This window comes from Zonotrichia leucophrys, chromosome 14 (genome assembly GCF_028769735.1).
Source record: "Zonotrichia leucophrys gambelii isolate GWCS_2022_RI chromosome 14, RI_Zleu_2.0, whole genome shotgun sequence".
In the NCBI taxonomy this organism is placed as follows: Eukaryota; Metazoa; Chordata; class Aves; order Passeriformes; family Passerellidae; genus Zonotrichia; species Zonotrichia leucophrys.
This window is the reverse complement of record NC_088184.1, coordinates 13163278-13173700: the sequence shown is the minus strand read 5'-3', so window position 1 is coordinate 13173700 and position 10423 is coordinate 13163278. Positions and strand designations below refer to the sequence as shown.

General features: G+C 63.7%; 1 protein-coding gene across 1 annotated transcript; it reads right to left on the bottom strand.

The window, feature by feature from the left end:
• Positions 1-768: 768 nt before the first annotated feature.
• FSCN1 (fascin actin-bundling protein 1) lies at positions 769-10127 on the bottom strand. The gene is made up of 5 exons (XM_064725588.1): positions 9231-10127; positions 2884-3040; positions 2302-2423; positions 1888-2055; positions 769-1752 (listed from the first exon to the last, which is right to left on the bottom strand). The coding sequence occupies exons 1-5, from the start codon at positions 10051-10053 to the stop codon at positions 1550-1552; spliced, it is 1473 nt and encodes a 490-aa protein (XP_064581658.1). The 5' UTR covers positions 10054-10127; the 3' UTR covers positions 769-1549.
• Positions 10128-10423: the final 296 nt, after the last annotated feature.

Below are 10423 nucleotides of genomic sequence, written 5' to 3'. Positions count from 1 at the left end.
CCTGCCTGGGAGTAGGGACCGGCCCTGGTTTGGCACGGCAGCGACGCCGAGAGCACCCTTGGTGTGGGGTGGGACCAGCACTCCCCCTCTGCAGAGGGGGCCCACGCGGGAAAAGGCTCCTTGGTGTGTTTGTAGGGAGCAGAAACCGGCCCTGGGAAGGCCCCAAAGGATAAAGTGCCTTTCACCACCCTAAGGAACACGCAGCATCACCCTTACAGACAGCGTTAAACTCTAATGCAGACCTAGTACAGACGACAGCTGGTCACACAGTGCCATGGAGAGCATATATAAATAGAGACTAACAAAAATACTGTTTTGGTCTTTTTTTTTCTTTTTTCCTTTTCCAGTAGGGTTGCAATTCATGAGAGCCCAGCCCAGGTGCCCTGGGGGTGGTGGGACCAGGAGCTGCCCCCTCGGGGTGCCCGCGGGAGCGGGCGCTTCCTAATTCAGCATTAGGTGTTCAGTGATTCGCTTCACTGTTCCAGTATTTTATGAGAGAGAAAAAAACAACATTGAAGGTACTGAGCAAATATCACTGTGCAAAGTTTGCTAAGGAACTTTTCTATTCTGTAAACCAAAATCTGCAGTTTATGCTTCCAGCCACTGCCCCGGGGAGATGATGTTGGCCAGCCCGGCTCCTGCTGGGACCAAAGCCCACTGGGGATGGGCTGGATGAAGCCCCCGCCCTGGCACGGGCTGGCTCTGTGTCCCCCACGCCCTCCCCTCCAGGCACAGCAGCAGGACCAGCCTCGGGGCAGGCTGGACCCACCATCAGGGTCTGGGATGCTCCTCCAGAGCCAGGAGCACAAGGAGGGGTGGAGGGACGGGAGCACGGGGCTCCATGAGATGAAAGGCTGAGGCTTTCCAGACAGGATCGCCCTAAAGAATCATTTCCAGGTGTTTGGGGAGGGGCAGCTTGCTGGCCCTTCCACAGGGATGTGCTGGCACGTGCCAGCCCCATGCCCAGGGATGCTGTGATATGTAAGGTCACCTCTTACAGCTCAGCTGGGGATGAACCTGCCCCACAGTCCAGGAGGGGAGAGAAGCTGCTGGGACCAGCCAGCTGAGCCAGCTGAGCCCAGCACCATCGCTCCACCTCCACTGGAGCAGGGCAGGACAGGATGGAGGCTCCAGGGGACACAGGCAGCACAGCCTGAGGCTGTGCCAGTGCTGATATGGCAGAAGTGAGCACAGAGGTGATCTTATTCCCTTTTTTTAATCGAGGAGAGGAAAATCAACTACCTAAGGTGATGCTCAGGGCCAGGAGGGGGATACGGCCATTTCCAAGCCCAGCAAACCTGGAGGGAGGCAGGGAAGGGGGGATAGAGACAGACCCCTCTACAAAGCTATAGGCAGGCAGCCCCACCACTTTTCCAGTTCTTACAGGGATTTAGGGAGACCCACCTCCCACATAATGCACCAACTCTATGGCAGGAGGGAAGGGCAAGCCAGTCTGAAAATCCTGTTACAGAGAGGAGAAACAGAACCCAAAGGAAAAGAGGACAGGAAGGGAAAGAGAAGTTGGCAACAGGAGGTACCCTAAAGTGCATTAATACTCCCAGAGGGTGGAGGCGTCGATGGTGTCGGCCGATGCCTTGAGCACCCCGGCGTGGTCGCCCTTCAGGTATTTGCCATTGATTTTGATGGCCACTTTGTTATAGTCGCAGAACTCAAAAAAGAAGTCCACGGGGGTGTCGCTGCTGCTGGTGACGGACGACTCGTTCCCCACCATCCAGTACTTGCCAGTGGTATCTGCAGGAGAGGGGACACGGTGGCCTCATGAGCCACCCCAAGGGCCACAACTACCCTGGGCACTCACCCTTGATGAGCCACCACGGGGACCCCAAGGGCCAGCAGGCCCAGCCCTGGGGCACCCTGGGCACTCACCCTTGATGTTGTAGGCACCATCGTTGAACTCCAGCTGGAAGACGTCGTAGGAGGAGCGGTTGGAGTCCAGCGTGCCGGTGACCTTGCGGCAGCCGATGAAGCCGTGCTCGCCGCGCAGCACGATGATGGGCCTGTTGATCAGCTTCATCACGAAATGCTCCGTCTCTCCTGCACCGAGGGGACACCGAGGGGCTGTGAGAGCAGCCAGGGGGGCACAGAGCCACACCCCAAAGCTGGCAGACAGCGGGGAGGAGCCTGCTGTGCCCTCATCCATTTCTCACCCACCCCATCTGTCCCCCTGTCTCACAGCCGGTCACTAGGAGAACTTATTGCCTGAGCATCACTTGGAAGAAGGGCCCGGCTCTGGGGGGGCTTTTTTCACCCCCTGGTGTGGGGTCCCCGAGGGTCCCTTACCTGCTGTCTCCATGGAGGCTGCCAGCTGCCCATTCTTCTTTGCCGTCACGTATTTGCCGTTGGCAGCTTTCAGGGTGATGCGCTTGTCGCACCACTCGATGTCGAAGTAGCAGCTCGCGTTCCTGTGGGGCAGAGAGGACACTCAGGGGGGTGCCATGGAGGGGGCCCCTGCCACCCCCCCCCTGCTGGCTCGGGAAGGGCCAGGCTGGATCAGGAGAGCCTGCTTCGATCTGTTTGTGCAGGATGAGCTGTGTTGTGGTGGCCATCCCGCTGGGAGCCCTCGCCCCGGGGCCAGGAGGCAGGCAGGCAGCCAAAGGCACTTCTGGGCTTTCCGCCTGGCTCTCAGGGTTGAACTGCAGGGCAAACATTTCGACAGCCCCAGCCGGCCAGGAAGGATTATGTGGCCCCAGGGACCTGCAGAGCATCGTGGGCGGCAAGCCCCGACCCATCCGTGGCTTTCCCAAAATGCTCTGCCTCTGCTGGGAAGCGTTTGGGATGAGCACCCAAGCTGGAAAATCCCTTGAATTCCCCTGGGAGGTGCAGAGGGTGCTCTGAAGGCCAGGCAGGGCCCTGAGGACTCACTTGGTGGAGGCTGTGGACTGGATGCCCCCGTTGGAGGTGAGGGTCCAGTACTTCCCGGTGTAGGTGCGGAAGGCGCATTTCTTGGTGTCCTTGTTGATCTCCAGCTGGTAGGTCTCCTGGTCACCCTCCTCGTCCTGGTTGGCTGAAAGGTCCATCCCTACAGACCAGAGACAGAGGGAGTTGGGGGGTGGGACCAGAACCCCCCTCCAGCAGGTCCAGGGGGAGGGCAGCCCAGGAAACCCAACTGAGAGGGGCTCCTGCTCCCTGGGTGAGCTTTGGTGGCTCCCAAATCCCTCCCATGACCTCCCCTCTGGCATTTGGGGTTCAAATCCAAGTTTTCATTTGGTTATTTGGTGGGCAGCCGTGAGCTTCCACTCCTGACCCAGCAGCTCCATCAACACGAAGCAAAGACCAGTGTGGATGTTTTATAAGGGAAGGGCTGCAGTTTTTCCCAAAGGTGACAGCCAGGTTTCTCAGCCCATTAGCAGAGGCCGCTGCAGCACCCATGAATCCCAGCTCGTGGCATGTTTAAGGACCATGACAACGCTTTTCATCCTCAGCTGTCACATCCCACTGGGCACTGAGGTGTGCAGGGACAGGAGGCTCAGGAAAGCCCCAGGACAGCCAAGCCTTTCGCTGACTCCCCAGAATCATCAGCACCAGCCAGCTCTGCAGCCAGGATGGCCCCTCCCTGTGCCCAAGGGGCCAGAGGCAGCATTTCCACACAGAGGAGGATGCAGCTGCTCCTGGGGCCACCAGCCACAGCCCTGGGCCACCGCCAGCCACGTGTGCATCCTCTGAGCCCGAGCAAACCTGCTTAGTCAGGGCTAGCAGGGCCAAAACTGCTCCAGAGCTCTCCAGCTTGGTGGATTTCAGCCTAAAAACACTTTGGGGATGAGAGCCACAAGCTGTGGCCAAAGCCAATGGCCGAGCTCTGTGCTGGGGTGCAGAGCTCAGCCCCACTACAGAGCTCAGTGAAATGGGAGTTCAGTGGAGCTGGATGAATTTTCCAGAGCCAAACACACCTGCATCCCTCCCTGCTGCAAAGGGGTGCACAGGGCTGGAGTGCACATTCTGTCTAGTTCTGGTCCTATCACTAAAGCAGACTTGGAGGTGCTGGAGCAGGTCCAGAGAAGGGAAACGGAGCTGGGGAAGGAGCACAAGGCTGATGAGGAGCAGCTGAGGGAGCTGGAGGTTGGAAACGTGTTCAGCCCCTCACACCTCCATGACGCACCCCAGCCTCTGGGCTGCTGGGATTTCTGTGTCTCCAATCTCCCGCCCAACGCTCAGGAACTTTGTATATCCACCACCCAACTTTGCCAAAGGGATCAGGCTTTGTTCCCAGAGGGATCAGGCTTTGTTCCCAAAGGGATCAGGATTTGAAGGCTCCACTTTCTTGGCCTTAATTTTATCTCCCACACCCAAACTGGCCCACAGCTCCCACCCACTCACAGCACTCCCCTCTCCCCAGGCACCCTCCAGCACCTTTTGCAGCTCCCATCCCTGGAGGTGCTCAGTGTCAGGGTGTGGAACAACAGTTTAGTGGGGGTGTCCCTGCCCATGAACCCAACCCAGCCATTCTGTGATTCCAGGACTCTCCTGATGGACACACAGCCGCCCTGTTTTGCTCCCCAGGGTGTTTGGGCAAGGCAGGGGGTGCTGGTGGCCACCAGCCCAGCCCCATGGCCACGTCCTCAGCTCCCAGAGCCATCCCAGAGCCGCCTCCTCCCAGCACTGCCGGGGGCTGAGCCGGCGGCTCTGGGAAGGAACATTTGGTTTTGATTTTGCATCCCCGGCTCCAGCCCCAACCCAGAGCTGTAAAACGGAGAGAGAGGGGCTCTGCAGGGGCTCACAGAGAGCCTGGGCTGCGGGGAGGTGACCCTGGGGGACACAGCCCATGCCTCAAGGCTGGCAGCACCCCTGGGCCCCCAGCCTGTGAGAGCTGTGGGTGCCTGCGGTTTGTGGGGAGCAGGGGCTGTGGTGCTTCCCCTCAGTGACTTCTCTGGGAAGAACTCCCTGACCTGCAGGGAGCAGGCTGGGCAGGGCCAGGGGAGGCTGAGTGCCACAGACAGGACAGGGAGTGCCAGGAGGCTCCAAACGCTGCTCCCTGTCCCTGAGCCCCCTGGCATGGAGCACAGGGCACACACCAGCCTCCCCCACCCCTCTGCCTGCCCATTTTCCACACTCTGTGCACGGAGCTTTGGGAGCTCTGCCTTTCCCCACTGCCTGGAAGCAGCAGGAGGAGCAGGAGGGTCTCGCACAGCCCCCTCCCCAAAAGCAGCAGTGGGGTTGGGTTACAGCGACTCAGCACAAAGGAATGCGCTGGGCTGGGGCAGGAGGAGGCTCAGAGGGCTGGAGCTGGGCTGGGGGGGCTGCAGGAGGCACGGGCTGTGTGTGAGGCTGCAGCACGGTGGGGTGATGTCCCCGTGTCCCCGTGGGGAGGACAGGCTGTCCCCACAGCCATCCACCCCCCTGCTGTGGCCGCTCCCTCTGCAATCACGGATTAATTAACGCTCCTGGTAAATTCACAGTCTGGAGCTGGCGCTGCTCTTCCTGACCTTGAGGAAGCTGCTAATTACAGCTGGAGGCAGGAGGGGGGGGTGAGCACACGGGGGCTCTGTGGGAGGGGGGCAGCTACGCCTGCACACCCCAAAATTCCCGGTGTGGGATGGCCTCGGGCTCTGTGTGCAGCGGGGATCGTGGGGGGAATGTTGGGGAGAATGAGGCATGTTCTCACCCCAGAGCTTCCCAATGCTGAGTCCCTGGGCTTGGCTCAGGGAGCAGCAAAGGGCTCCCCAAGCCCACCAGATTTCTGGGTTTGCAGGGCTGATGGGGAGCCCTCGCTGCTCTCCAGCCAGGGCTGTGCATGGAGCAGGAGCCCCCAGGCCATCCCAGGGAGGCACAAACCTCCCTGTCCCTCCTGCACAGCCGGGATTCTCTCTGAAGGAGCAGAATTTGTTGTAGCTCGACCTCTACACCATGGGGAACTGAAGAACCAGTGTGGGGCATTCAGGGCAGGCAGAAAAGTTTCCCTGTGCACTCAATTCACACAGAATATCTCCTGTGGGCCATGCTGGGATGCTGCTGAGAGCCAGGGGATGAGCTCCATGGGGAGGAGCCTTTCCCATCCTCCAGCTCTCCTTTCAATAACCCCAAAACCCCAGGGTTACAGCTGAAAACACTGAGCCCAGCTTGCCTGGATTGCTCCACCATCCAGGGCTCAGCGCCCTGCAGAGCCCCCAGGGCAGGATTTCAGGATTTCAGGACGGGGCTGGGATGCTGTGCCCAGCACAGGTCGGGGCTGGGCTCCCTGTGGGCTCTGGCACCTCCACCCAGGGCTGCACCCACACCGTGCCCAGAGCCTGCTCCTGCCCCTCCCTGCCCTTCAGCCACGCTCACACTACAGAAATCCAACAGGTTTTTGTCTAAATCCAGCACCCTGCAGCTCCTCTGCTAAGGGTGCAGCTCTGCTGAGGGGTCACGGGCAGGGGTGAAACATCAATTTCCTGACAACCCACCCCTCCTTCCCTGTGGATTTCCTGTGGCTTTGTGGTGTCCCCCAAGTGTCAACAGGCCACTTGGCATCATCTCCGGATGAAAATCCCCATCCAAGCCTGCGTGCCCCCTGCCCTGGAGCCGCATCTTCCCGCCTTGCTGTGGCACGGAGATGAACTGGAGGGGGAGAATCCGGCTCAGCCCGTGCCGAGAGCGCTCCGGGCCCCGGGGCAGAGCTCTGCACGTCCAGGCTCGCTCGCCCTCCTCCCCATCCCCAGATCCCATTTCCTGGAATTCTGCAATTCCTCACTGCCACCCTCTCCCCCATGGGTGTGGGGGCCAGGGACACCCCTGGGCCGGGCAGGGGCACCGCGGGGAAGAGCAGAGCCCGCTCTGCCCGCGGGACCCCCGCGCCTACAAAGCGCCTTTGTTGCCGCAGCCGGGCGAGAAAGGAGCCATTGAGCGGGAGGAGCCGCTCGCCCTGCTCGCTTTGGGATGCAAACGGGAGATGGGAGCGCTCAGGGAGCCCCGGGATCCTGCTGGGGCTGGAGGCAGGAGAGGGGGACCAGGGACACCCCCAGAGCTGCCCCGGGGTGTTGGTGGGGTGGTTCGGGGGTGCAGGGGGTGCAGGCAATGCCCGGGGTGTTCGTGTCGTGCAGGGGATGCTGGCAATCCCTGGACAGGGAGGAGACGCCAGGCCGGGAGCTGGCTTGGCACGGGTGGGACAGCACCGTTCCAAAGCTGGATCCCAGCCAAGGGAACCGCAGAGGAACCCCATGAACCCATCCCTGTTCCTCCCATGGGGCACAGGGGGGGCGGCCACAGCCATCCCTGCTCCCTCCTTGGCTCCGCACAGGAATAAGCTCCTGTTCCCGCCAGGCCGTGCCGAGCTGCGGTCACTGCCGGCCCGCATCCCCCATGGCCATGGGAGCCTGTGCCAGCAGCACGGCGCTTATCAGAAAAGGGAAAGGCTGTCTGGAAAGGGCTTCCTCCGACCGCTGTTTCTGCCGCCTCCTCGGCATCCCTTGGGACACAATGGGAGGAGGGTGAGCCCCACAAAACGGCGGCTCCCCGCCTTTCACCGCCATCGGGAAGGATAGACCGGGTGGAAACGGCTGCTCCGGCCAAAGCGGACTGGAGCGAGGATGTGCAGCCCCAGCGCGGCCCTTCCCGCTGTATTTTGCTTGGAAAGGGGCCGGGCACAGCCCAGGGCCCTCTGTTGCTGGGGAGATTTGTTCCCCCCTTCCCGCTCCCCCATCCCTTCCGAGGCAGACAAAGCCGGAGGCTCGGCCAGCAGCATTCCCACCATTCCCGCCGCTCCATGGGGTCTCCGCCGCCACCGCTCCGTCCCTCATCTCCCCCCACATCTGCCTTCCCCATCTCTGGTGACAAAGGGCTGCAGCAGCCCTTCCCCCCCGCGCTGCGGCAGCTCCCGCCATCCTCATCCTCATCCTCCCGCCGCCGCCATCCACTCCTGCCCTTCCCCAAATCCCCGTGCCTGGCTCAACAACCCCCGCTGCCCATCCTGGCAGAATTTATTGTTCATTTTTAATGGGTTACTTTGCGGGATTTGCTCCCCGCACGGAGCCGCCCAGGCACGGATCGGGGTTAAGCAGCAACCTTGAAATACAACATATGCACACACCAAGAAAAAAATTCCCCGCTGTTCCTCCAGGCTTTGCTGCATGCTCGCACCCATCCCACGCCCGGCGTGCGCCGGCCTGACCCGGCGCGGCCCGATGAGCCCCGGGGCACCCAGCGCACACACCGGGACCCCCGGGCAGAGCAGAGCGGGGATCCCCCATTTTCCAGCCTCGGGGCTGCGATGCCCGGTGGGCACTCACGGTTGTGAGCGGGTCCCACCCAAGGCGGGCGGGTGGCACCGTGGCCCCTCCGATGGGATGGGGGCTGCGGGTGCGGAGGGACGGCGGCCTTTGTGCGGGGGGATGCGGGATGCGGGAGTTTTGGCAAAGCACTTTATGTAACGCTGCTTCCCAGCCCCCCACCCATGGGATCTCCAGCCCCCCTTGGGGACAACCAGAGCCCCCCGAGGGGAGCCGCAGCCTCCCTGCTCCGCTGGGCTCAGCCGTGCTCGGGGAGGGGGATGGCGGAGGCTTTGTTGGGCGAACAATGAGCTCCGAAGGAAGGAAGGCGAGGGATGCAGCCCTGCCTCCTTCGCGGCGAGGGAAGGCTCCATCCACACCCTGCCAGCCCCCTCCCCGTCCATCCCTACACCCCATGCAGGCCCCTGCCCGCCCCGGGCCCTGCGGGGGCGATGCTGCGGGGATGGGGGTGCGGAGGGAATGGGGGTGCCGCAGGGATGGGGGCCCCGGGCAGGCGATGCCGGAGGGATGCGGGAGGGGGAAGGGGAAGGGATGTGGGAGGGATGCGGGGGGATCGCGATGGGGTTTGGGGGAGGGACCGCGGGCAGCCATGCTGAGGGGCGCAGGGGGTGCAGGGGGAGATGGCGGCTGCAGGGGAGGGGAGTGAGAAGGAGTTTGAGCAGGGGGAAGGCGCCACCAGCGAGGAGGCGATGGCAGAGGGATGCGGGGGGCGGCCTGTGGGGTGGGAGCCGAGGAAGGCAGCGGATGTTGGGGGCCGGGGGGGCTGTGCTGCGGGGGGAGCACTCCGAGGTGCCGATTCTGAGGGGATGCAGGGGAAGCGATGCCGGAGGGATGCAAGGGGCTGCTCAGGGCGGGCGATGCCCGACGGATGCCGATGCCTGAGGGATCCAGGGGCTGCTCGGGCCAGGCGATCCCCAAGGGATGCAGGAGCGCTCCCCGAGGCGGCCACAGCCCGGGCACAGCCGAGGCGTCCCGTTCCCCCCACCCGCAGCCCCCATCCCCTCGTACCTTGCCGGGTGGAGACATTCCTATCGTTGCCGGCTCTCAGCACGACCTGCGGGCAGCTCTGCTCCAGGGCGAAGAGCTCGTCCTTGCCCACCTTGGCGCTCTTGCCCGCCTTGAGGGTGCCGCTGGGCCCCGAGGGGGCCAGGTAGCGGCCCTCCCCGTCTCGGAAGGCCACCTTTCCGCAGCGGAACTCCAGCGTGAAGGCGGTGCCGGGCTCGGCGGCGGGCACCAGGCGGCCGTCGCTGCGGAGCAGGCGGTGGTCGCAGCTCTGCAGGCTGTAGCGCTGATCCACGAACAGGAGGGTGATGAGCGCATCCACGCCCCAGGGCACGTCGCGGTCCACGGCCAGCTCGTCGCGCCGGGGCCCCAGGTGCGCGTAGCGCTTGCGGGCCAGGCTGTACAGGTTGGCCTGGGGGTGCATGGCCAGATGGACGCTCCACTTCTCGGCGGCGGACACGGCGGGGGCGAAGCAGGAGAGGCGATCCTCGGTGCCGCCGAAGAAGCGGCGGTGGGGCTCGGACTGCAGCGACCACCGCCCGTCGCCGTGGGCCAGCACCAGGAACCGGCAGTCGGGGCCCGGCTCCTCGCTGTCGCAGCTCACCCGCCCGTCCTTGTCGGCCGCCAGGTACCGGCCCAGGTGGCTCTTGAGCAGCACGGCGCTGGAGTCCTCCCCGTCCTGCTCCAGCGTCCAGATCTGCTTCTTCTTCATGCTGGCGGCCGAGGCGTTCACCTTGAAGCCGAACGCCTCCGCCGTCAGGTACCGGTTGCTGCAGTTGATCAGCCCGAACTGGATCTGCACCGGCTCCGCCGTCCCGTTCGCCGTCATCCTGCTCCCGCCGCCGACCGACACCGAGCGAACGACACCGAGCGAACGACACCGAGAGCCGCCGCCGCGCCCGCCCCGCCAACGCCGCCTTTATAGCGCGGGCTCGGCGCCGCCTCCCGCACCCCCCGCCCGCCGCCGGGGCCGCCCCGCCGCGACCCCCGCCCGCCCCCGCACCGCCCGGAGCCCCCGGCACGGCCCGAGCCCGCCAGGAGCCCCCGGAGCCCCGGACACCGGCCCCGCTCCCCCTGCCCTGAGTGACAAAGCCCCCACGGATCGCGGAGTCTCCCCACACTGCAGGACCCCCAGGGTTTGCTCCATGCGGTTCGGGAGCCTCCCTGAGCTGCGGGACAGCCCCCAGGGCATGGCAGGA

Excerpts from the sequence above, each read along its gene's own strand:
- FSCN1 (XM_064725588.1), bottom strand. The coding sequence starts at position 10,053 with ATGACGGCGAACGGGACGGCGGAGCCGGTGCAGATCCAGTTCGGGCTG. Across the intron at positions 2,424-2,883 it reads CAGTCCACAGCCTCCACCAA|GAACGCGAGCTGCTACTTCG; the intron begins GTGAGTCCTCAG and ends TCTGCCCCACAG. Across the intron at positions 2,056-2,301 it reads AGCCTCCATGGAGACAGCAG|GAGAGACGGAGCATTTCGTG; the intron begins GTAAGGGACCCT and ends CCCTCGGTGCAG.